This window comes from Pygoscelis adeliae, unplaced genomic scaffold (assembly GCF_000699105.1).
Source record: "Pygoscelis adeliae isolate BGI_AS28 unplaced genomic scaffold, ASM69910v1 Scaffold182, whole genome shotgun sequence".
NCBI lineage: Eukaryota > Metazoa > Chordata > Aves > Sphenisciformes > Spheniscidae > Pygoscelis > Pygoscelis adeliae.
In genome coordinates this window covers 947,947-975,534 of record NW_008824669.1, presented here as the reverse complement: position 1 = coordinate 975,534, position 27,588 = coordinate 947,947, and the positions used below count along the sequence as shown (strand labels likewise).

Here is a 27,588-nt window from a genome sequence, read left to right as displayed (position 1 = left end):
CCGCGGCGCACTGTTGCCCCCCCCCCCCCTTCTTAAATAAGTTATCCTAGAGGCGCTACCACCGTCGCTGATGGGCTCGGCCTTGGAGCCAGCTGGCATTGGCTCTGTCGGACATAGGGGAAGCTTCTAGCACCTTCTCACAGAAGCCTGTAGCCTTCTCGCTACCAAAACCTTGCCACGCAAACCCAATACAATGATAAAGAAGTCTTTCCCTTATATATTAAGATGATAAAAGTGCTGCTGAATTCCATTACCCAGGGACAAAAGTCGTGGGACATCCCAGTCTGTGCAAAACCTGGATAACTCCACATATGGTGGGGAGCACAATATGAAGAGACTCAACCTTCAACGTTACTCAGGCATCTCTGCACACCCTGGAGTCTACAGTACTGATTATTGTGACACGTATTATCCAGCACTTGAGCTCTGCACTACTTCAGAAACACACCTCCGAGGCACGTGAGCTGCACAGCGTGGAGCTATTAAAATCTGGCCAAGCCGCCTGTCACACAATAGAGGTTGTACCTCTGGTTCAGAACTGCCCCAGAAAATTTCAGCCACATTCACAGGACACTGCTCCTGGACTAATGTCCACGGAAGGATAAATCCACAACCTGAGGAACAGGGGACATCCTGAATGAGGACATCAAACTTTGTCAGTGAGTCAATGATTAACCACATGGAGTTAGGGAGAAATAATTCCTCAAAGCATAATTTTTAAATAAATATTATACAGTGAGGTGTTTTTTTCGAAACGTCACTTTTTGTGCAAGAAGCAGGCTTGATACGGCCAGGTTGGCAAATCCCGTGTTTCCATGTGAGAGAGAATAGCTTTGCAATCCTTATTTGTCATTAAAACAGGCAAAAAGAAAAATGGTGCTGTGGTGATTACCGAAACACGAAGTCTGCACTGTCAATCTCCCGGCCACATCTGCTGTTCTTCAGAATTCCTCCGTTCCCAACCACTGCACATTTCTTAAACTGGGAGCGGTGGTACGGCATATCCTGCAACATCACAGGAAGGAAACAGTTAAATATCCCGAAACGTGGCCGCAACAAGTCCCTTTTTTACTTTTTCCTTTTTTTGGTGCAGCTGCATCTTGGAAGTTGACACTGGTTCTGGCCCGCAATATTCCCATGGTGTACCTAAATGGATGGGATTGTTTTCTGTGCAATTAGAGATAGTATGGGCAACTAACTCAGAGGGAAAAAAAGCAGTAACCCGGTTTTGTCCAGACTTAATAATGGAAGAAGTCATTTTAGAAACTTGCTTTCCCTTCTGATTTCCACATGAGGGCATGAACCATAAAATTAGCGCTCCCCAGGCATTGCCTCCTGAGCTGCCTGCAAACTGCTTGCTCCTCAGGCTCCGATGTCCTGCTTTTGAGAAGTCTGCACACATAGTTCCAGAGCAGCTAGTAAAGCCCAAGAAGTCTCTTGAAGTCAGACAGCACATTACAGCTATTTATCAGAACCTAGCCCAAATTTTAGCGCTTGCTACCACTAATTGTACTAATAGCGTTAATGATCATTAATTAGCTCTTGTACTACCAGGAGTGCCTAGAGCCTTTGGTCAGGCACATTTCTGGACTCGTGTAGGATGCACCTTTCTGCAATCTTTGGGCAAAATTCTGTCTTCATATGCAGACACGCAGCTGCTGCCGAAGCAGGAGAGGGTAAAAATCACATCTCCCAGAACAGAACTGGGCCGTTAGGGTGAGAGGGCTGCGACGCAGAACTGAGCGGTGCTACACCTTATGAATATGTAGACATGTGCTTATATAAGCATGAGAGTGCTCGTTTTGGTACATCCATATTTTATCAATAATTTCATACCGCGAACTAGAGAGGGATGAGATAGTGACATGACGTTTCTAGGTGATTATTCCCAGGATCTTTCCATAGCATTCATAAGCCATGAGGCAAAAGGGCATGCAATTACACCTGTCTGAGAAAAGCAGCAGCTGTCTAACAGAGTGGCAATGTAGACTTGTCTGTGCTTTATCCAGAGATTTCTTAACACAACATGCCTCGGCAGTCCTGAAAGGGAGATCAGAAGCCAGGTGTCCGCGCTCAGCACAAGGCTCTTGCCCTTCCAGTTGTGTTCCCGTGCTTTCAGCCCTTTATCTCCTACGCTTGCCATGCTGCAGCCCTGCTCCTAGGCAGAGGGTGGCTTTGGCCACATAGGTGCTGCCCAGTGAATCCCAAAGGCACTTTGGCATGGGATAGAGCCGGCAAAGCATCCTCAAGGCATACCTGGATAAATACAGCAGCAGCTATAGGACACTCCTAGCAAAAGCGTAGGCATCTAGTCTTTCATCCATTCACCCGCGCAAACAGGCAGGGTTTTGAGGATAATACACCTGGACTTAGGTGTACCCATTTTTCGCAAGTCTCCAGATGCCAAAGTGCTTTCCTGGATCTGAGCCTTTCCCCTGCTCTGCCCCAGTTCCCCATGTGCACATTTAGGTAACAGCACTGCCCTACCTCTTAGTAGTGCTCCGAAAGCAAATGGATTAAAAGTGGCTAGACCCTGAAGGACGACGTTAATGACACAAATCTAAGTACTTAACTTGCATATTTTTCTGACTTTCTGAAAGGGATAAATTTCAGTTATCCCCTCCAAATATGCCATTTTAAATTCATAAGGTGTGCCCCATGATAAATCAGTAGCCACATAAGCCCATTTCTGCACATCAGTCACTATGTGCAATGGGAATTGCCCACTGGTTATAACTTTGAATGACCCTCAGGTCAAGGATTATTTGCTGAAAAGGTTTTGAATAATCATTATGATGAACACATTTTAAAATTGTGCAGCCTGTTCACAGATAAGCTGCAAACAGAAATAAGTATAAAAATAGTTAGTCACTGTGAATATGAATTATAAAATAATCATGCCCCTAAATAAGCAGACCCACCCAAAATGTTGGATTTATCGTATAGGAATATTGTACTTTCAAAAAGTTCTGATCAGTAAGTGCCTCTTTTACTCAGCTTTCTTAAGCTATTTCATTAGCCACTTTGCTGCTAGGTCAGTAATATTCTGCAGGAAAATATATATATATATTGCATACTAGAGCAGATGACGACTAGAACATAGGATAATCAGCTAAAATATCATAACAAAAATAAACATTTTCAAAGTGTACGCAATGAAGTTTGTAGAAATGTCAAACAGCCAACTGCTAAATGCTTAGCTATAGGATAGCATCTAATGCAGCAAGTAGGGTGAAGTTGATTCTGCAAACGGACAGAGGCATGAGGCACCTTTGGAAACATTTTGAAGATTTCTTGGTTGATATGGAAGATTCCACTAGTATCCACTTCGTATTTCAGTTTAGTTCCCAAGGGAGTATTTTTCTGGGTGGTGAACAGAAAGGCAGGGGCATTGCAACACCTCGACAAAGTAGACCTGTAAAATGAAAAAGAGAGAAATAAGATCAAGGAGCTGATAGCAATCTTTAGGATTTGCAATTACTATCACTCCTAACAAGGTATTTTTCAGCAAAAAGAAACTTTTTAGCTCTAGGCGGGGTAAAATGGTGGTTTGCTGGGTTTTCCTTTAGAAAATTTCAGATTCAGTGAAATTTTCCTTGACTGAGGAAATTAGGTAAAAAAACCTAAACAAAACCCAGAAGAAATGAGATCCCTGCACCTGTCTCTTCTGGGCTGCAGGAAATACATGTGCAGATTCTGCCCTGCTCCAGACCCCAAAGCTGAGCTTCTGCCCCCAATATCCTGGGGAAACCATTCTGATGAATTAGTCCCTCCCTGCTTTAGAGGTCTTCCACTTTTTGTAAATTACTTATTCATCACTGGGCAGGAAACGCAAGGGTTAAAGTATTCATCTGGAGATGAGGAAGCTGGGCAGGGCAGGGACTTAAACACAGCAATACCTAAAGACACTACCCCACTTACCAGACTACTGTGGACCACGGCAGACTTTGATTACAAAAAAACTTTTAAAGGTCTTAGTTTTGCCTTTGACCTTGCATATGTGCATCAGGAAGATGATGTGGCCCTGACGGATGGGTGCCAGGCATACTGGTCATGGCTACAACTCCAAAATCTCAGACAAATGGCCAAAATTTTCTTGGTCGCTGGGACAAAATGGCAGGTATTCCAATGCAAACAAGAATAGTTTTGAAATCTCAGGAATGGGATTCACGGCATGAGAGAAATAACATTCAGCTCTGATCCCCTTACCATAAGTTTCATATGACATTTAAATAGGAAAAGCAGCTTTCCAAATAGGGGTCCATTTCTTAGCTCCCATCTTTCCCTGAATGCTTTTCTCCTTTTACTGGTGGAACTGAAAGCCCTGACTTCAGCTTACTCTTACTCCAGAGCTGGTTCGTTTCTCAGTCAATGCATCTTACACTTTAATGAAAAATACATGTCATGGCAAATGCACAAACATGAAGACAAAGCCAAATGGCTCTCAAATAACCTAGATTAAATACCTTGCCTCTCGGGTATGTGGCCTCATTATGAGCTGGAAGAATAAGCCAGTCTTCTTTATGGGCTTTATTACAAGCACCAGAAAGCAAATACAGAATTATGCAAACATTTCAGTGATGTCCAATTACTGTTATAGACTTGACTCATGCAGAATGACACAATATGGTGATCAGATCAAGGTACCAATTGAGACTGAATAAGTCAATGAATAATTTCTAATAACAAAATCATTAAATAATTACAAGCAGGTAGTGGGATTGAATTATGATATTTGAGATATGAAAAAACTCTTCATTAGTTCTGGATTAAGGAATTGAAAGAGATGTTGTTCTTTAATCTAATGTCCAATTGGTTTTCCAGAGGCATGTTCCTTAGTGTAAATGTTTCGCATCTGATGGAGGAAGACTGTCAAGGAAATTGTTTTCCTTAGTCTCCAGATACAAAAGCTAGTGTGATTTTTGTGCTCCCTCCCTCCCTGCTGCTATTTAACTTTTGCTGGATTCTCCCCATCTCGCTTGATGGTCCAGAACTGGCAAAGTTTGAAATCCCACAACTCAGTGTTGTTAGACCACCACCTTTTAGCCTCCTACTAGCCTACCCTCCAACCTCAGAGACTTTGGTCTGCTTTTAAGGGACTATAGTTTCCCCACACATTCACACACTGAAGTCTCTGTCCCATAAGACAAAAATGAGACAGACTTTGAACTTTTTTTTTTTTTGTAACTAGCATGATTATTGTTCCTGGAACCAGCTAACAAAGGTTAGGTTACATCTAGGTACCAGTGGGAGTTTCTTAAGCAGTGATATATCAGTCAGGCAGGTATAGCGAGCGGCAGGACTCTTTCATCTCTTCTTTCTCTCAAGGCACTCTCTAGGATGGAGAGGGGTTCTTTGCTTAATATGCTGGTGTTGGTGGCCTGAGAGAGAGTGATGGTCCTCCTGATGGTCTTTAGATATTCCTTTCTTATTGCTCCCACCTCTGGGCTGGCCTCCATACTGCAATGTGCTCCTTGCACTTTGGGCACAATCATTAGTTCTCTTACTCCCAGCAGTCTTTAAGGTAGTAGGCTCTCATCCTGAATGGATCTTGTCTTCAAAATGGGCTCTGATAATTGCCCATCAAGTAATTTCCAGAAAAAAATATACTAAAAAAACCCTAAAAAAACTTATGTATGTGTGGAGCTCGTGCTGGAAAAACTGCTATGAGCCCAGGACTAACCATTAGTTATTTTTAAAGACGTTAATGACTAACTCAGCACATGCATTCTCACATTGTCTCATTAACTTGTGACAGCTATTTCCTGGAATCATGCAAGCCAATTTGGGAGAAAGTTGTGGGGTCTTATTCTAAGCAACAGCTCTGAATCATGTCAGTGACTTACAGACTTAACCAGCCTATATTCTACTTACTCTGAATTAATGTGGTTTCTCTAGACGTACTCAAATATGGCCCTTGAATATATGAATATTGATGTATATTGATACAACATTAAAATATTGTCTTGGCTTCATTCTACTATTGCCTTCACAAGACCAATTTCAAAAGCTGTATCTTGAAAGGACCATGGATGACCTTCAGCAAAGAGGAAGTCACATGAAGAAAGACCGAGTACTACAGAAACAAACTGCAGAGGTCTCCGAAGACCAGAAAAAATATCTAGACAGTCAGGGAGTAATAGCTGAGAAGCCATTAAAAAAAAGGAAGTGATAAACGAAGTCTGGCAGTACCTAATACACCACAGAAAAAATCCGGTTTGAGTATTTTGTAGGCCAAATTTGCAGTGTCACCAATGATATTACCATTTTACACCACCAGAGAGTTAGGTTGATGTATTGGGTGCAGCCATTAAGTCTTGGCTCCATCCTCACGTCTGCCTGAATCATACCTGGAAAAGTCTTTCCCATACCAAATTCCCTGCCTTTCTTGGGAAGACTGTCCCACGCGCCAGAAGAGCTCTCTTTCACTCTTGCTGTTGACTTTTTTAAAGTAAAAAAAAGTCCATATTTATTCAAAAGGATGGTACTCCAACAGTAACAGTGTTATAATGCTTACTCTTGCTATCCATAGGAAGGTTTGATCTCTTAAACTCAAACTAAAGTAAATCATACTCAGTCTCATTAATGTGGACCATTCTTACTTGAATAAATTAGCTTCTGTGACATTCATCTCCCATTTGCACATCTGTAGGCTCTTCCATCTGTCAAACAATTCCGTTTGTTTCACCCTAAAAGATAAAAAGAAAGAAAATGAAAATTCACTTTATTACAAGGGCTTCATTTCCTAAAACAGCTGCAGCCAGGGTACCATGCAGTAGGCTTTTGATAGGGCAAACCAGCCAGTCTATCCAGTGCAAAATTTATCATTTTTATTTCTTTTTCTGCTCAGACATAGCAACTCTAAGCCATGTATACACAGGTACTGATGGAGCTCTTCAGAAGTTTGGGACTGCTTTCTGTTCCCTGATAGGCATTCTCCATTTCTTCAGGATAAAAAATGCAATATCAAGCAAGAAGCATCTACTGTACCAAAGTCTGTCCGCAGTCTGCTGGGAAGCTAATGAGTGTCTGGCAACTACAGCGGCTTTGGGGGGAAAAGTTGCACCTAGCAGAAGGGCCCAGCAGAGGGGGTACTGGAAAAGAGGATACTTCAGATAATTTGGCCAACAGCCATTACATTTGGGTGAGGTTATCTTAATACGTAAGGATCTCTCCCTCCCCCTCTGTTAATAAATATAGTTTTAGTTATATCAAAAAATGACATCCCTACTTCCACTAGACTGATACAGGATGACACATTTTTGGTGATATCATTCCAACCACTTGTACCTTAGAGTTCATACATATTCTTCTGTATTTGGACAACAGAGATAACGAAGGCCTTGCAAATACCTAGAGCTAGGGAGCAATGTCATAATCTGGCTGGGAAATTTTGAAGTCTGAGATTTCTTCAAGACTGATAGGTCTTAATGAGTTTTCTTCAGGCTTGAGGGCTTTGAATGTTTGAATAAAGCAAAGACTTTTAAGATAATTATATATTTAAAGTGAGTAGAACTTAGGATTTCCCAGGCTGCGGAAGTTACAGGAAGGAATTAGGTCATATTGTACTTTCTGTAGCCCACCAGAGCACATTAACTTGGAAATCTTCCATTACAGTAAGGGCTGACTTAGGAAATGTAGCACGTTAGAAGCAAGCACATCAGAAGAACCCAGCATAGTAAAAGAACTTAATGACAAATGGCATCTATCGTAAAAGTAAGGCTAACTCTATCCAGCTGAGCAGGAGTCCACTACCTTCTATGTGCCATTGGATAAGATGAAGAGAAACAAGTCATTCTCTGTACCATCTGATAAGTATGCAGAAAAGCAATTCAAAACTCCCTGTCTTCAGCAGAACATTGGCAGAAGTGTCACATTCTCACCCCTTCTTTTTATTTTTAAGCACTGCAAGTCAGCAAGCAGTGCAAAGTTGTTACTTGTGTATCCTTCATCCAGTACCAAATACAGAAGAGAAGGACATAACCTACATTTTTCCATGCACAAAGTCAGCGAGGGAGACATGCTCAAAAGTCATGCTGACCTGGAGCAACAAATTGTATTTGCTGTAGCCTTGATTGCTTAATGCTATGAGCTTGTATAGCTGCACTTTCAATTGAGATTCTCAGTGCGCTTTACAGACCTTAATAAGCCTTGTGGATTGTTGGTAAGATTACTAAACCACTGGGTTTAGATATGGTAAGGGATTAGGCATAATCTAAGCAGCTAAATTCAGTGCAATGCTGAAAATGCCAAAGGGCGACACAAAAATACCCTGCTTTGCTCTGTCCAGTGAGCTCCACTGGCAACCTCACTTTTTTGCCTGATTCCACCCCTATGGCTTCATGGATACATCTCATTCAACTCATTAGTTTTCTGATGTACATATAGGACCACAAAAGACAAAATATAGATATTTTATTATTTCTCAGAATCACATTTTCCTACTTCTTAGTGAGTGTTATTAACTTACGAAACTCACTGCTGCAGGAACCTGTGGAGGTCAAAAGTACAAATGGGCTCAGAAAAGATCTAAACAAATTAACAGAAAGGTCTATTGTCCACTCTGACTAGTCTAGTCACCACCTACCACTCAGCAAGTCCTCATCCCAGTCATTATTTGTTATCAGGAAGGGCTCACCTTTTTCCTTCATTTCTTAGCCTTCACTGCTGGCCAGGGTCAATGACAGAGCCTTAGGCTAGATAGACACTTGCTATGAGTCCGTCTGGCTATTCTTACTCTTCAGTTACCCTCAGTAGAGGGCCTGGAATATAACATTACAAATAATATTACACTGTATTTCATTCTAACCAATGATACTGGGCCTGACCAAAATGCCTCAATGTACGTGAAATGCCTCCGGTTTTTTCAAACGGACCTCAGATCAAATTCACATGTGACTATTTGCACATATAAGAGAACCTCAGGAATCCCTGATGAGATCCCTGTTGATGGGATCTCTTAAGTCTTGCATCTTTGACAATCTTATTGTAAGTTATCATTTTCATCCTGCCTGAGAAGTTACCTTTTAGCAAACATTCATTCATACTTACATAGACAAAACCTTCACCTCAATGATGTCCTGCCGTAATTCCAGGCATTTGGTAGAGTTGTACTCCAAAGGCCCTTCATAAAACTCAAAATACCTGAAGAAGGACAAGAAAAAAGATTATAAATAAGCCTTAGACTGGAATACTTGTCTTACACATCAACAGAAATCTGCTTAAAGTTGTCATTTATGATTTCTGCCTGACTTGAGACTACCCTGTCTGGCCCATAGGCAGGTTATTACTTCACAGGAAAACACAGATGTCACTGCTGATTGTAGAACAGCCACCCATGTCCACTTTGTCCATCTCTACAAGCGTTCATCTGTCTTGTAGGCACCAACAAGGACCAGCTACCTTTTCCAGCAGTCAGCACATGGCAGCTGCCACTGAAGGTCAGGGGAAAAGCACTGATCACTTAAGGGACGTTGTTCCCATCCTTTGGGTGTCTGAATGTGCTGAGAGTTTAAAAATCAGTTCCTTAAATTTTGCTCTTAGGCAGAAAGCAAAGTGCTGGAGGTTGCATCTTGTCTGTGGAGACTGTTGCATACCTCTATGCAATTGAGCTTTTCGTTGGGATTTACTCTTTTGGTATATTCAGACGGGAAGGGAAGCTGGGATTTTCTTCTCAAAACATTTGAGATGGTTTTGAGAACAAAAGGATTTGAATGCTCAGACACAGCACAAATGACAGTGCTATTCTTAATTAAAATATAGACACAAATATTTACTTTTTTGGTTAAATTCCTCTACCTTAGCCATCAGACTGGAGTGAAGGGAAAACAAAACACAATGGTAGCTACTCATGTTTAGGGGCCAGAGAAAGCCCAGGCTGTCCAGTGAATTCAGTGAGACTGTATTGAAATGACAGAAAAGATTTAGGATTTAAACCAAGCTCTGTATCAGTTTCGCCACTTATCATTAGAAGTCTGTATTAAAATCTAATACCTAAGAACTGCGCATACCCATACAGCAGTTACGAGCGTAATGAAGAAATACAAGGAGACAACCTGGAAGGAATAGGTATTATGACCAAGGCTAGAGCAAGTTATTTTGATGGATCCTTTAAAACCTCAGAACTCATGAGGCTGTAACTCCAAACTATCTTTTGAATTTTCAATATGAAAGAAAAATACAAGATTCCTGGAAGAGCTCTATTTAAACCATCGTTGGAAATGTAATATTTTGGTTTTGTGTCATTTTAAAATAACATCAAAATTCATGTTTGACCTGAATGTCTGTTCAGGTCTGAATATATAATACTTAAGAAGGAAAGCCTCGTTAGTTTCCTTAGTAGTTCATGTTTATAGTTAATATAAAAATTTTGGGGGATCCAAAACTGATCTGTTCTGGAGAAGTGCTAAGTGTTCACACCTCCCAGGAGAACTGTAGGAAGGAAGAGTGTCTGGAAAACAACATCTCCAGGTATCTCCAACAGGGCCTCCAAAGGCCAGAAGCAACTAAAAACAGCTTCTGAATTTTGCCTTTTAAGTACATCCAGAAATCAATCTGATAATGCGGGGAAGAGAGAAACCTACAGAAGGGAGAAAGGGACTATAGTATGCGACTGGAAAAAGCCCAAGAGTTTCCCAAAGCAATCTGCTACCAACTGGGAATGTTTCTATCCTGTCAAATGTTGCTTTAGGATGTGTCTCCTTCACCCCTCCCTGAGGTTTTCACCGCCTCAGCTTTGCCAAATGCCAAACCAATCATTTCTGTGATCCAGTGAGAGACACAAAGCTGGAGACTTGAAGGAAGAAGGCCATGCCTAGAAGGTGGCAGGACAACATGATAAATTCCTAATAAAGAAGTAAACTGATTACTGTCAGAAACAAACAATAGCTCAGCAATCTTTAAAAAATGTGACTTTGGAAATGTGTTTGCATAGTCTTCAAGGCAACAAATATATTTTTATGAATTTTGTAGAGGAAATTATGTATTTAAAGCACTCCACAACGAGTGACAAATCTGGGAAAAGACTTTCTCAGCCTCCAGAAGGGAGACGAAGTTCATGCAACATGAACCTTCATCTGGTCTCTCACCAAAAGGCTTGAGCTCTCCTTCCAACTCAGTCGTTCACCTGGACATTCAGCCTTTACTAAGGAGTAGCTGAAATCCATTGCACTGGCACACCTCCTGCATGCTTGCCTTGTTGAGCTGGAGCTGAGCAACTTGTGTATTTTGAAAGCTGCTCCAACTGAAACTGGATAAAGAGCTCACCTGGTTGCACCAGGCCAAAGCCCTGTGTGGATGTACTCCAGGTAAGTTTCCAAAACTAAACTGAAATTTCTCTCTGTGGAGCCAACACCATAGGACTTCTTGCTGGCCACAGAATTTTATAGGGGTGAAGGAGTCCCCTCTGGCTACCAGTCCAGACAACTTTTTCATCCTCCTGCAATACTAACTTTTCTTACTGTATTTTGCGGTATCCATTCTTTACTTTTTGGTTCTTTGAGTCGGACAAGGCTGGGACCCTGAGTGTGCATGTTCTACACAACAGCTAGAGGCAGGGGTGCAACCCCACGCAACGCTCAGCACGTTACACACCAGTCCTACCTCTTTGGGCGTAAGGGGGATAGCAATGGCTATCAGCCTCATCCTCGCCTTTCATCTAACACTGGATTTCAGTACCTTGTATGTGCCTCAGGACAGATATGAATGGCAAAAATCTAGATTAACATGTATTTTTATCTTTCCTGTGCACTTCTGGCTCTGCTGCTAAGTTAGAGAACTGCAGCTTGGAAGTCAAACAGCACATGCTATCACGTGGGAATGCCGCAGCGGGGGAAAGCTGGCTTCAGCCCACGGCATTGGAGACAAAGATGTCATTTTATGTAACAGAGGTGAAATTTCCTGAGTCCCAGAGATTCCCTTTGATCATTGCCTGTTTACCCAAATCCACAAACAAAAAACAGAAATGAAAAAGGATGTGTTACCAAAGAGGCAGAAGGGTAAGGAGGGAAGGATTAAGTAAAAAATAAACCACTTCTGGATCTGAAAGGAAATCCATGAGGCAGCATTGCATTTGCAGGAGAGTTATTCCATTAGCTTACAGCTTCGACAAGCACAGGGCTGTCCTGCAAGTCTCTAACTCTCACAATAGCTCCAGCTTTTCCAGCAGAGTCACTGGGAGTGTCGAATTCACCATTTGGCACCTCGTGGAAGTGCAGAGGGAGGCCCCGTGAAACAGGCTGGATGGCACACTGCCAATGGGACACGTGCCTCCTGCAGCAAAGGCAGGTGACACCGACGGCGGTGTCACTTCTGCACCAAGTGGGGAGAAGATGCTACTGGCCACGGGGTGAGCTCGATTGAAATTATCTCAGTATGCCTGAGCCACTGAATAATCATCATCTGGGCTGTCATTCATAAGCCCTGAACCACATCTGAAGCAGACAGCCAGACACTAAGCCTCCTTAGTGTTAATGCTACTGATGCTGCAGCACTTAGGATGCAAGCATTAATGATGCTACAACAAGCATTAAGGAATTTGCAAGACAGTATCTGGTCAATAGACTAAAAAAAGAAAGTTTCCTCTCTTTCTCCCAGGAGTGTTCATGCTATTTATTTGCTTCACAGCAATCCCCCTCCTGCTACAGACACCGAGGCAAATTAGTAGAGGCAGCTCCCTGGAGCACCGGCCAAGCCCTTCCCGCAGAAGTGCTTCACATTATACTTTCCCAGAATACAGCTTCTGCACAACACCGGGCTCTAGCACAAGGAACATGGGTTCCCTCAACCCCCGCAGATGTCCTTTAAACCCAGCTCCTCCGCTCGGCAGGGTCTGGTCCTGCTGGGAGAGTTTGGAGACCAGCTCCCCCGCACCCTCCCAGAGGAAACATCAGTCTCAACCACTCCCTGGGCTCTGAATGCTGCTTCTGCCTATTAACTCCCACTCTAAACCATGTAGTTCCCTGTGAATGAAGGTGCATTTGCCTGTCAGAAAGCTTAATTAGCACAAATGGAAACTGTCCTCCCCATCATCTTCCTCAGTCTGATATCCAGCTAAGAAGCAAGGGTGTAGTGCAGTTTATTTTGATTTATGCTCTTGATTAGTGACAAGTGACAAACCTGACTATGCTACTCTTTTTCCTACGGAAAAGGGCTGTGTTTCAGCTTTACAAGAATGACAGTCATGTTTCATATCCATAAAACAGAGTTGATATGTCACCGCCAGAATGTCCTCTCCCTGCATTGCCTTCGCTTCCCCTGCTGAAATCTAAATAATTTTTATCCCTCAAAGGTCGCAAGCCTACGGGAAAACCAACACGAGAATTCATGGTTCTTTACAATAGGGAACACAACTACAACCAAATCCCAACAAACAGCACAGTTGCACGCGGGACTGCGTTTTCCCAGGGTACCAGGCACTACACACGACTCACTGCTCTATGTCCATTCAAGTCAATCGTAGCTTTCGAATCTACAACATTTTTCCAGGATCAAATCCTGTATCTGAACACCACAAAAGCTGCAAGTGCTCAGAGAGGACTCTTTTTTTATGGCTGTCAGTACTGAATGCCCAGAAATGAGATGCTATTCACTCTGTAATTTTCCATTTTTGACTAACTGAGACTTTCTTCTTTTCTAACCTTCATGTCTCCCATTGCAACCTCACCTCCAGCTGAGCAGCTTACTGAGCTTGCTAGGGAGAGACAGATTTGGTTTCCCAGTACACCAGCTAACTCCTCAGTCTTTGATCATCTGCAGTTGGGCTGCTCCTGCTTTGATCAAAAGTAAACTTTTCTTGATCACGCTACATGAATTAAAAAGCCTGAGACTTCAGTCCTGCCTTCAGGTGACACTTGGATTGAGGCACTGATTTGTCTGATACATTGAACAAAGGTTTTAAAATATAATTGAGTGTAATTGTCAGGCATTCTTTCAAACAAGACCATTTTCTTCTGCACAAGCCACGTTCCCATTTTGCTCGTTCCTGCACCGTACTGTTTGCAGTGAGGCTGCAGAACTTACGCTGCAAGAGAGCAGAGTATTGCAGGAAGGATTTCCTGCACCGACCCTGCAGGAAAAACAAAGATCTTCCAAAATTATACATTATCCAGTGACTAAGAAATGAGAATAAATGAACCAAGCCTTGCAGGCTTCTACTCAATACTTACTAAGAGAACTGTCCAATTAGTAGTGCCTGCACTCATCAGCATGGGCAGATCCATGGCCAACCTTGGGTCTAGATTCATGTTCCCTACTCAGGAACATTGCAAGTGTGTCAGATCGCACTCCCCAAAGCACACAGGTACTCACGTTCATCTGGCAGGGCTGGCATGGGATCTTCATATCCATGTAGCAAAAATACTGCTGAGGTGGAACATATCATGGCTATAGGGGCTCTGGAAAACTCGTCCAGAGCAGAGCAAACTAGGTGTTGACTTCATCAGAGCGTCCATTGGGAGTGAGCCACCAAATCCTGGTAGCTTTTGCTTCTATTAATATTTCTATGGGACAACATCAAAAACTACAAGATTTGGTCAAAAGGTCTAAGGGCCTGACAACAATACAGTGATCTTGTTCCCTCAAAGAGTGCATCCTACCACTTCGTATGGCATATTCTCCTAAGATTACTTTGACCCCGTTTGGAAGGCACAATCCCTGTTTAGCAGATAAAGAAGCTGATGTAGAGGCTGATTGACAGGTAAGTCCGTGGCAGGCAGGAACAGGGACCTTGGGCTCTGCTCTCAGAGACACTGCCTAGACCACACGATTACCACCACGAACAAGAGCAGCCTCTGAAGTTGGTGGAAATCATAATGACCTTTCATACTACACCTTGCAAAAGAAAACACCTGTGGACGTACTGATGTTAAATGAGACCCCTCTGCTCTGAGAATTGGCAAGTGAAGCAGAAGTGTTTGATGCCCTTAGATTAATTTACACTTCACCGGGGCTGTGGCACAAAAAATCACATTGCTGCATGTGTTGTTTCTGCCATTTGAGAGCCTGAGTTGACTTGTCCACAACAGGATGGTGCTTGAAAGACTGAAATGAGAGAGAAGGTGCTGTGGGCACGAAGGAGGAGGCTGGAGAAGCAATAGTCTTCTCCTATACGGGTTGGTGAAACTATTTGACTACCTCCTTCTTGGGGAAAACAAATATAAAAAAAGATGGTTCACATTCCTCCTGGCTACCACCTGCTGATGCCAATGTCACCAGCATTAACTGGTTTAAATCTTTTACCACCTTCATATCTAATGCTACTAGATGTAGCAGATGTCTAACTGATCATGAACTTTCAGTATGTGGCTGTAGCTGGGAACAAAATGCGTCATTATAAACTGTGTCATATAAAAAAAAAAAGAAAATATAAGCAAGAGAAAACGGTCATACATCTTTGTATACATTATGTGGTAACAGCTCTTCTGAATTACTGCATCCCGTTCTAATATTTCAAGTTTGAGGGTTTGAGACACTGGCAAGAGTTACAAAAGGACCTGCAGAAATGATTTGGGTTCCAAAAAGTATGAGAGGCGTATGAAGCTTAATCTAAACATATGGCGACTGAGTAGGGAGACACTGCACCAGGAAGCAACTGCTCGCAGCAGGAAGCTTTTCAATACAGCATAGTAAGGAAGGAAAAATTGTATCCGATGCCTGCAAGCTGAAGATAGAAATGGCATCTTTAGTTCAAGGCTGGTTTTCTTTCTAGAAGAACCAGAATAAACAAACAAAAGTCAGGAGCTGGAATTCTTGTACAGGGACTCATGCTTCCCAAGGATTCATTGTAACTGAGGTTAAAAGCTATTAACTCATGAACCTCCTGATCTTCCACCTAGGATATTTCGAAATGTTTGGCTAGATTTGTTTCCTTACAGTGTCACAAGTTTTTCTGGGTTTTGATAATAGATGGCATCAGAAATGTCCGTCCACCAAGACAAGGGCACTTTCCTAAGATACCCTGCCTATCTTCCGAATTAAAGATTTTTACTTCAAAAAAACCGAAAGTGCTTCCACGAACCAGCCCTAAATTCATAAGTTTGATCTTCCACAGAAGAGGAGTGGCTTTTATACTTCTGTCCTTTAAAAGCAGTTCGTTGATAGCTCTATGTACCTCCCAAGTAACCTTAGAAAAGCGCATGTCATATCTCAGAGGTGCTCCTTTTCTGGATTCCTTATTTGATCTGGTCTCATGACTTCACAGACAGCTTACACATCTATAGAGTTAAGATGATCGCTGTGATACCCTGAGGATATGTTTTTCATCACGACTATGAAAGCTCCTGGCAAACTGGCACTGGCTGCTCACTGCCATTCTGATTTTGATCTCCTGTCTTCATGTCTCAACACACAGGCCATTTGGGATTGCTCGGCTCTGCTGTCCAATGCCACATCAGCACTGTGAATTGACCAAACATCCACTCCAGCCAATGCCACGTTGTTCCCTTCTCACCTGTCCATTTATTTGGGAGCCAAGCCTCTCCAAAATTTCAGTCTAATATGCTACCCAGTACAGCTCTACTGCAACAGCTGTGGGTGTAACAGCAGGAGCTACAGCAGAAAGAGCCTTAAATGACACAGCAAAGTCCAGGCTACGTCCTGCAGTTTGCTCACCCACCTGGGATATGCCCACCTTGCAGACCGTACTTCTGAATCAACACCACTTACCCCCTGTGCTTCCTGGGTCTTCTCTCACGCAGACTGCCACGCACCTTCGCTTAGAAGTTTTCCCACTGTACAACGTGTCACCCCGAGAATGATTTATTGGAGAGTATATTGAATTCTAGTTTCAGGGACACTTTGGTGTTTCTTTTCTTTCACAGTCACTGTATCAAAACAACATTCGCTCCTGACAAGCAGCAGTGGGGTATGCTGCAGGGAGTCCTATTTTACTCATGTCATTTCAGAACTCTTCCAATTTTTAGTAAACTGCTGTTTGGCTGTTTTAATCAAGCCCATTCCCATCACTCTGATTGAAATAAGCTGCTGATGTTGTTAACCATATGACCACCTCGGAGGCATAACAAAACACATGACAACACTTATACATCGATAACATCTCCAAAAACACATTTTAGTTTATCATTGCAAGCAATGTTTTTTTTTTTCTTGTGGTTCTCAAGATTTTAGTATCTTTGTATGAGAAGTTCAGCACTATGACTTAAGGAACATCCTCAGCTGCTGTCCTGGCCATTGACCTCTGATGTCTCAAGCCCTTACATTCATTCTTGTAAAATGTGTATTTGAGGAATCCAATTGATTATACTTTCTATTTTGTAGCCACTGGGGACAAAGCTCCAGATTTGTCATACTGGAGAATTCAGTGTAAAAATTGACAGGCCCAAAAGTATAAAGCTCACGTCTCCTCTCGCCCATCAAAGGCTTCTGTGGTCTCACCACCTAAGTCCTACATTGAACCTTATCTTCAGCTCAGATGGACTAAAGGTGGCAGAGAACACCATAATCCAGCTAATATGGCAGATAGACCATCACATCATTAAGGCAGCTTCTTAGCAATGAAAAATGCTTTAAGCATGAAGACTCACAACCCCAATAAGTTGCAAAACATATTAAAAGGAGAACAGAGGAAACAGGGCTCCAGGAAGTCGTTTCATATATTACTTATAACCAGCATCAGATAGAACCCTTTACCAATTCCCCACAAGGATGTTGTAAGATTTAGAATACTTAGCACAAGACAAAAAGCAGAAGGTAGAAATCTGAGCAATGGCTGATATGTAAGAACCAAAAATAAGCCAGTATTTGACAACTGGTTGACATTGCATCTGAGTGAGGGTTTCAAAGAGCCTGCAGCCCATCTAATCCTCCTTCAGTTGAAAGTATACATCCCTCCGGCTTTGGGGAGCTGTTGAGAGTTTCACTTTTGCTCCTTGCAAGTATTCACAACTTCTTTGCTACCTAGAAGACCTGCAGCAATGCAATATGAATCAAAATGAAGCTTTTGGCACCCAAAAAGCCCCAGCAAATAGAGATCTCTGTCGGGCATCTACCTACAGCAATATTAGATGCCACAAACATGATCCACACTCTCAGTTGTACCACATACTGAGCTGAGCTCATGATATTAGCTTTTATCTCCTTGGACTGGTTCTACGCAATCTGAAGAAGTGTCTTACGCACTGGGATGAAAAGTCTTGGTTAGCTTGGTTACTCCAGCACAGTAGAGCTATCTGCAATCAGAGTAGGGCTCATTTTCCGAAACTGTGTAATGAACTCCCCTGGACAGTAAAAAACATTCCAGTTGCAAGCCACGCTTGAACTTCGTACATTAGTTAAGGTCTGAATCAGTTTCTACTGAAATCAGATAACATGACATTCTTCGTTTCTGTCCTACTTGATCCTTTTCATGCAATGTTTAATCTTCACTGTTCATTGGTTTTGATATGGCCACTACTCTCGTGAAGTCTGGCTGTCTTGCAATTCCAAAGCACTTAGTCTCTCAGTGTGCCTTTGCTTTGGAAGTCCTTCATTTTCATCTAATAAATCACTCCTACAGAATGAATTGTCAATGTCTTTACACCATGTATTAAGCTACATGATTAAAAGATAAAGAGTAGTTATAGAATATACATGGGTTGATACCACATATGTATGAATAAACATGTATCTATATACACATAGATATATAAATGATATAAGCTAATTAAAAGCCTATTAATATCTATTTTAATTAATATCTTTAAACACCAAACCTTTCACAAGGAGGTGATGATGTCTAATGATAACACAGTAAGAAAGGTGATCAAAGGTAAACAGTGAACAATTTATGACATAGGTCTGCAGTTATTCACCACACAGTCTCACCTCCACATTTATACAGTTCTTTTTTATTTTGCTGTATTCTCAGCTTTCAGACACTAGACAAATGCATAAATAATGTCCATAACATACTTATGTGCAATATATGTTGCAGCTAGACTTATCCCTAACTCAAAATCCTCATCTTTCAGCTCCACATTCATTAACATGACACAGGCTCTGAAATATGCATCTTTTATTGATATTACAACCTTTGAAATTTATACCTAACTTGTGCAGTTTGAGCCTGTTTGTATAAAAAACACTTGCATCATCCTGAACCTCGTTATCTTTGAAGGGGCTAAACAGACTGAGAATAGTACTGTCGTTCAGTGCTTCACAACTAGTATGTATTTTGCAGTCAAGGGCTTTGGTTCCCTGTCCTGCAATCAATGATGGTTCAATTGTCTCTGTCAAGGGTGCCTAGAGGGGGAAATCTATATTTATTAATTCCCTCATGTCTTCAAGAAGATATCTGTCTTTGTGCCACATTCAGTTCTTTTATATGCCAAGTGCCTAAACTGAAGACTTTGCATATACAGACCATAGATGCATACACAAAAAAGGCAACAAAAGTAGAGATAGACAGACAGACAGATAGATACACACACACACACATACATACATACATACATAGAATGAACCATTTTTCCCTTGCTCTGAGCGAAAAACTGCAGCTGAAGCTGGTTCTTTTTATAAAGAACCTTGACCAGTTAAACCAGCCGAGCGGCGGGTAGCACTCATACAGGATCACCTTACAGTGAAGAGCCATAACGGTAATTGCAGCATTGCTGTGGTTCAGTGAGACTGGATGATTTTTGGCAGGTCAGACTCTGTACTTCCGCTTGCCTTTGAAATGCTATCAGCTCCACAGCTGTAGTGGCGCATGGTTACCAAAATATACTGTGATGATCTTTTAAACAAAATATTTAATTTATCCGAAGAGAGTTTTATTTAAACGTAGGTATTAAATGTAAGCTTCTTTTAATCGTTTTAATTTAACCTACAGTCTTCCTAAGATTACCCCGCTACTTATTGAACTTGATACTACACATGACTCAGGATTTTTAACCACTGCAACTGAGGTTCCAGGAAGATACCCCACATATTCGCCCTATGCCTGTATCCGGATTTGTGCAGATGGCCTGCAATAGCCACGGAGCTCTTTAGGCACAACTGCAGCCAGTTTCCTGACTACTCACATGGCTTGTCATGACCCTTCAGATATATGTCAGTCAAAAGGATCCTACTACAAATTAATAAGCACAAAATGTGCAGTGGCACATCAGTGCTTCTTACATTTTCAAAATAGTGTAAATGAAGGAAATACTTTTCCCCGACTAGGCCCTGGAAAGATTTCAAATTAAACTATGTTTTCTTAGAATACATATTCTATTATAAAGAAAGCCTTGGGCCAGATTCTCCAGTGTGCTTTGCATGCATCAATACTGTCATGGACAGTACATGGACATTGCCCACCCAAGTCCCACTCTCCCACAGTGCCACATATTCACAGATAGCATTGGTGGGGGAATGGAAACAGGAGAGGCCAGGACACAGAAGTCACCCTCCTGTGTACTGCACGGATGCTTATGGCATATTCCAAAATGGCCCCAAGGCCTTGAAGGGGTAAAACAGCACAGCACTTGGGCATCCCTGGCATGTTCTGTGCCATGGGGAGCAGTACCGAGCAGCCAAAGCAAACTGCAAATCTCATTTTTCATACAGCCTGTGCTCACATTTGTGGTTCATACAAAGAGAGAGAGACCTCTGTAGTCATTCCCTCGGGTGTTGGTACCTGGTGCCTGTGTCACTGCCACTCTTCACTGCTCCGTCATCCGTGAAATTAAAGGTGCCGGTCCAATTTGCCAATTCCTCTCCATTCTGCCAGCTAAACTGCAGCCCTCTAGCAAGAAAACGAGGCAGTTGATATTTGATATCATTTATTAGGTTAAGTCTATCAGCATGAGTTCTCATGTCCTTTTTCTTAACACAGAAATGTGACTATGACACATTCATCAAAAACAATAAAAAGAAAGCAAGAACCACAAGACATCATCTTACTAGTGGAAACAATTAATTTTCACTTCCCACAGACTCTTCAAGTCCTTGGCTGAAAACAACACCAGACTCCCCAACCAAATTGGAAGGCCATAAACAACATACATATGTGTGGAGCAAGGTGGAAATTTCATTCCCAGAGACGCAAGTGCAAAAAGCTGGAGACTTATGTGGAAAACTGCAGGGCCGAAGAAGTAAACCCTCCAAACTTCAATTTTACATCTACAGTAGTTGTTAAATGTGGTGCGTATTGGGTCCTTCGTCTGATTTGTTGGCCATGCTAGCAAAGGATTTGTCATTTCATGACTTCTCTAAGTCACACTATATTGCTTCTTTTCCCTGTTTGGGAAGACGACATTTTTTAAGCCAATGCATATCACAATCATCACAACTCCCTGTTTTCCAAACTTTCACAAATTCATTCCAAGATCCATGATGCCTGCAGTCTTCTGGAAACTCCACCTATAGCTGGGTAGAAATCTCACATGTATTTAAAAAAGCTGGGTCTGAAGAAACATTTCACAACACAAGTCAGATCCTTCCCTTAGCTCAGAAGTCAACGAAAAAGAATCTCGCAGATTGTTATTTTTAATCTTCTCCATTTTAACCCAATTTCATGATTTCAGAACCTGGCAGCTGAGTTGTGAACATTTGGTGCTGCCAATACTGAAAGTTAACTTCCCGCCTGGGCTGTGCGGGGACAGCCAGGAAGCAATCTGCCAGCCTGCTTTGCCCGAACGAAAGGGCATCCAGGACCCCGCTAGTTTTCTTGGTCAACAGGCTTATGACAAGGACTGGAGAATCTCTCAGACCACATCCATCCCCTAGTCTAATTGGCAGCAGTAATAAGCATAGGAAATTAAGAAGGAACAACATGGGGCGTTAAAATAAGACCTCTTTGCTTCCTGCAGCAGAGAAGGGGAGTAGCTCTAAACAGCTCCAAAGACATATAGTAGGAGTTTATTTGTTCTGTATTGTGGAAATGTGTGCACGTAACTTCTTGTTGTCATAGTTGTTTTAAGACAACCTTGTCTAACTTACTTCAAGTATCTGCAGTGCAGATATTTCCACATGAACTAATTGTCTTCGTTCTTAAAAATCAATAGAGATTGGCTTCGTACAGCTAGTTTAGGGAACGATTCACCCGATCAAAGGCTGGCCTTCACCCTAGGGTGAACTGATCCATCCCCCAAACTCTTCCTCCATCAGCAGTACGGGGAGCCCGGAGTTGCTTGTAGTGTGGGCACGCATGACAGAAGGATCCCACCACCCGAGTGAAGTGCAGCGCATGTCACCACAAACGTTTTTTCTGACCTAAACTCAAGATATTTTGAAAGAATTTAAGAAGCCTATTCTTGTATGCCTTGTGCCTTTTAATCTTTCTGTTTGTTGGGGTTTTTTTAATTGAAAACAGACTTTTTGGTAAAGGCATTTTGAGGGAGAAGGAATTCTGAAGAAGGTAGGGAGCCATTTCAACACTCTGAACTGAGGAAAGAGTTAGCCTCCTAAAATGCCCCCTCCCCTCCCAAGCTGCCTCCCACCACAAAAGGTGGGAGAAAAGCACTATGAAAACATTGAAAAAGCTTCCTCTGAATCTCTCAAATGCATTTTCATTTCTTGCATGTTCTCCAGTGGACAAATTCTGCTTTTTCAAAGAAAAACTTTTTAAGTATAAAAATGGGAACATTTCAAATATAGAAGCCAAATTTTTGCTTATAGGAGACCCGTTCTGATTACTTCTTAATTAAATACATCGATGCGATTCTCCTGTTTTCCAAAAAATCAGAACAAGTGGAAGAGACCATCCTGATTGCCATAAGCAAAATGAGGTGGTATCGCACACTTACATGTTACATTCAGCTTGGAGAGAGCTACTTGGATGATCAGTTTGGAGAATCACACCAAAGGGTGTATGCTATCATGGCTATAGGGTAATGCAGTGCTATGGCTTGTCAGGGAATCCCATATCTTCTATGCTGCTCCGACAGTTTTCAATCAGCTGAGGCTGCCCAAGGTACGACTTCTGAGTAGAATATTGGTGTGAAGAAAATATGAGAAAATTCTCACTTCTACTAAGACACCTTCACTTTTAGGCTTGTTGAAATAAACACTTGTGATTCTCTCCCATGTACCACAGTCTAACACATTTTTTTTGCCACACTGTAACTGGTATGGAAACATGTTTCTTTTGAATGTGTATATCTTTGTAAACTGCATCTAAATATATGACCTTAAAAATATGTTTTAATTGCTAAGGGCGGCACTGAATGATACATGGGGAGAGAGAGTGGAAGTGTGCGAAAACCAAGTTGGAATTGTACTTTTTAATTGGATTTAAATTAGATATTTTGGGCTTAGATATTTACTTGCAAACTGAAATAGAGAGCATTAATCTAAATAAACAGCTGGTGTTGGTGTGTCCTTCAGAGGTAAAGTCTCCTAAAGCATAGCCAATATTCAGGCAGATGAAATGGAGAATTAAAACATTCAGTAAAGTCCTTTCCCTTTGTACATCTTCACTCCACATGTAACAGCTGGAAGGAAAGCTAAGTAAACACTCAAAGGCAGAGGGGGGGGAATCTGTCCATAAAGCAAAAGAAATGATAAAACCACTTCTTAATGCCTTCCTCTCATCAAGCCTTTTTTGGGGAACAGTGTGTCCTGCAGCTGAGGCACCAAGTTTAAAGGAGGACATGCACATTTTGGGTAAGATCCAAGAGGAGATCAGGAAGACTAACACTGAGGAATGGTAGATATGTCTTATGATGAACAGCTTAAAATACTTAGCTTTGAACTGGCAGAATGGGGCATCTAATTGAGGTACAAAAATATCTAACAAGGGCAGGCAAGGGTCTGGGTATGACACTTCTACATGGTAAGGATGAAGTACAAAGTTGTGAGCTGAGCTTAGGGTCAGGAGCAACCTAAGTGCCCGACCCTGAACCAGACAGGAAAAGGGGACCACGCAGCGCTCTTCTTCCAACAAACAGGTACTCAAGAGGTTAACAACACATAGATATACACAAAACACACCACTGAAGAAACATTACACAACTCGTAGGACTGTGTGTCGCACTGCGAGTCTGCAAGACTGAGACCAAGCTGCTGCACTGCATTTTCTGGAGTGATGGTACAATAAACCTCCTCCTCCTAGTAAGAACAACTCCCGTGAATAATGGTTTGTAGCATTAGGACTGAGTAGAAATCAAGGATGAGACATTTAAAAACACTGACCTGAATTAATTCTGTTCCTAACAAGATTACTGAGAGTTCTACCATTGATTGCAATCAACCTTGAGTTGGGAGATTTCAATTTTAAAAATACAAAATTTTCTAATCCTCTCAGTTGTGAGCCGTAAGTGTTCATACAAGCTGTCTGGCCAAATTTGCAAACAGCCTGAGAAAATAGAACAGAGACATGAACAGCTCCATCAGTACATTTCTTTGGCATATTAAGGTAGTTAAATTCTAACACGTTCCCTCTCAGCACTAACTACATTTTAACAGGTAAACAAAGAAGAGGTAAATTAAGCTTCTGTGAATCAGAATTGCAATAGAAAAGCACCTGCAGGATGGGAACACAGAAAAGGAAGAGGAAAAGCAGCAGAACAAAGAGGGTATGGAAAGATTAAAAGAAGGGAAGGAAGGCAGAGGAAATGACTTAGACATAGAGGTCTCCTATGTAATTTAGACAGTTCATGTCAAAGGGTTTAAAAAAAAAGAAAAGTTAATTTTAGGCCTGGGATCATTACCCATGATTACCAATGGTGGAACTCCACCATTTGCTCAATTTGCCCTAATGTTATTTCCTTCTAAAATTAGCACGTTTCCCCAATGTGTGATGCTGGTGATGACAAGGGCAGACTTTATAAAAGATGTAATAACCAGAAACGCTCTTAGTGCAGAGACGCTATGTTTTGCACATTCACTGTGAGCAAATTTCTCATCAAGGTTTATGGACGTCATTAACCACAGGACTCACCCCTAACAAGTAAGAGTATGAGCAATGTTGTGCCTTGCGTTAGAGAAACTCCATTAAGTTGGATGTCTCAGGAATAAAGACCTTGAGCTTCAGGTAAGTGTCAAAGCAATATTTTGATCCTAATTGGTAACTGTAAATGTTGAATCAGTATGTGGTCAAATAAACACCGGCGTAATGTAAGAATAGCGGGAGGGGGTGAAAAAAAGAGAAAATTAACAAAGCAGCAGCAATTCTGAAGGGTTTGTCAAGACCGGCTGTCAAGAAGCAGCAGGAAGCAAAGCAAAAAACCTGTTGCCGCAATCCAAACAAGAAACAACTCCTGCACAAGCAGAAGTTTTAATAGCAGAGGATGCCAAACAATTGTGAGGTTTTTGAACGATAAGGCGAGAATGAACAAGTGGATAGATTGCAGCAAGAAGCTTCGTATCTGTGCTGCTGTCACACTGAGATCCCACCTCAGGGGTGTCTCATTAACTTTCTAAAGCACGAAGGCAAGATGAAAATTCAGCTCAGACAAGAAGGCAAGGCTTTTAAAAGGGAGCTATTCTACAGCTAATAAATGGAGAAGACCCAAAAGACTTTAAGCACAGCTGGCAGTCCTGTCTGGGCTCTAACCAGAGAGCAGGCCATGACCATGTATGCAGCAGAATTTTTTCAGGAGAGACCCACATGCTTTCAAGGTGTAAGAGCAGTTTGCTGCAAGTGGCTGAGTAACAGAGGGATCAGCACCTATGGGTAACAAGGACTGAGTGGCAACGGGGACATCAAGCAGGTGGTGCAAGCAGAGGGCATGGAAGAGCACCTGCCACTCCAGTGCCAACCCATTCCCCAAAAAACACCAGCTCATCTCATTTAATCCCAGCCAGCAGGCTATTTCCACTCATCTTTCAAGGTGACAGCTACCACTACCCCCATCCTGCGTCTACCAGAGGCAGACTAAACCCAAAAGCAAGCAAAAACAGACAGAAACCAATGTCATTTTATATCGGTGAAGCTAAGCCAAAATCTGACTCAGCTTGCTGACCTACCACAGATGGTCAAGCAAGGGGAAGCAGAGGAGTCTGTAGACTCCTTCTTTGAAGGCGTGAAAGGAAGATACGAATGTCCCCAAGAGCAAGGCAAATTACTTCATTTTCTTTCTGAGGTCCCTTTCTTATTTGTCTTCACTTTTCCTGCTCCTTCTAGCAGTTCTCATATTCCTTCTCTATATGCATTCTCCCTAGCAAAGAGGCCATTAGGAGGTGACAGCAAGCCCAGCTTTTGTGACTCCAGCTCCTGTTTAAGTTATAAGCTAATAGTATATACATTAATTCTGTATACATCATTAAAAAATTTATAATCATATTTCTACAGGCCTGGTCATGGTGCTGCAGTACACTGTTACAAACTACCCAAACACAGAAGCCATATACAGTCCCTGCCCTGACAGACAGTCCAGGCTATGTATAGGCTTCCCAAAGTCAGTGGAAAATCACTTACTTTCACTGTACCTCAGTTTCCCTGTTTCATAATTCTTGTGCCCTTGAGAGGAGGAACTAAGACTTCAGTGTTAAATGATCGCACTACTCTCGTTGAAAATGGAAAGTGATGCCCCTAGCCTACTAACAGGGATGCCACAGAGGTATAGGGAAGTCAGATGGTTAATCTTGCTGAAGATCCAGTTCCTTCTTTCTGCAAAATAAGGCAAATATAACTCACTGTGTCCACAGGGTGTATGGAAAATAAAACAAAAACAGTGGTATGCATGAATGACCTGCAGATGAGAGTGACTGAAAGCACTCACTAAACTGGATCAGAGAGTAAGAGGCGGTTGGGTAAGAAAGCGGAATCTCAGGAAGTCTCCAACGTGACAGACTGCTGCACAAGTGAAGACAAGCATAGGAGCCCACAGAGATAACAATAGGAGGAGTTTTAGAGAAAAAACAAGGATCCAGGTTTTTTTCACGCAGGCCAGAAACAGCAAGTTTATTTACACTGCACTTGAAAAGACATCAGAGGGGCTTGAAAGGGGTAAAGCATCCCCTAGGTAACAATGAGATGCTGAGATCAAACCCAACCCAGCAGAGTCAAGGCAGACTAGCTTCTGTGTCCAAAAACCCCCCTTTCCTGACAAAAGGGACAGACTCAGTCCCTGAAGACAATGAAGGTAGATGACAAGGGAAAGGCAAATGCTTACTTGAATAGTTTAATATCACCTCAAACACTCCAATCCATTTTGAAATAAATATTCAAGGCACAGCAACCTAGAAAGACACAGCACAGATGAAAGAAAGAAACGTAAATCTGCCTGTAGCAGTCCAGGTCCAATTCACCTGTGCTATAATGCCAGAAAAATACCACGTGTGCGTTGGCCTCTTTCAGTGGAGAGTCCATGGGCATAACCCCACCAGGTACAGCACAAAGAAATAAAACATTTCTGGGGCCAAGTCATGTACTTGAGCAGGATGCTCCCCTTCTTATGTGAGTCCATAATAAAACTCAGGTTTGCATTCAGTGGAAGCAGAGTTGAATCTGACCAGTCCAGTTTAGAAAATACTTATTTCTCCGGTAAAATTAGCAAAATGCAAGTTTTAGTCTGGATACATACACATACCTACTTCTGCTCACTGCATTAAGAGACCAGTCTTTGCCCTGATGACCTATGGCTTTGCAAGTTGACTGACAGTGGGTAACTGCTGAGCTGATTGCTTGCTATCTTATTGGGATAAAACCCTTAGAAAAGGGTTTGAAAA

General features: G+C 42.0%; 1 protein-coding gene across 1 annotated transcript in view; it reads right to left on the bottom strand.

Moving 5' to 3' along the window:
- ST8SIA5 (ST8 alpha-N-acetyl-neuraminide alpha-2,8-sialyltransferase 5) overlaps positions 1 to 27,588 on the bottom strand; it is a 96,259-nt gene that overhangs the window by 60,414 nt on the left and 8,257 nt on the right. Inside the window, exons 2-6 of the mRNA XM_009322978.1 lie at positions 20,612 to 20,719; positions 9,052 to 9,144; positions 6,603 to 6,689; positions 3,271 to 3,415; positions 893 to 1,005 (exon numbers count right to left, since the gene is read on the bottom strand). Of these exons, the coding sequence (XP_009321253.1) occupies positions 893 to 1,005; positions 3,271 to 3,415; positions 6,603 to 6,689; positions 9,052 to 9,144; positions 20,612 to 20,719 (546 nt within the window). The remainder of the gene's footprint in view (positions 1 to 892; positions 1,006 to 3,270; positions 3,416 to 6,602; positions 6,690 to 9,051; positions 9,145 to 20,611; positions 20,720 to 27,588) is intronic.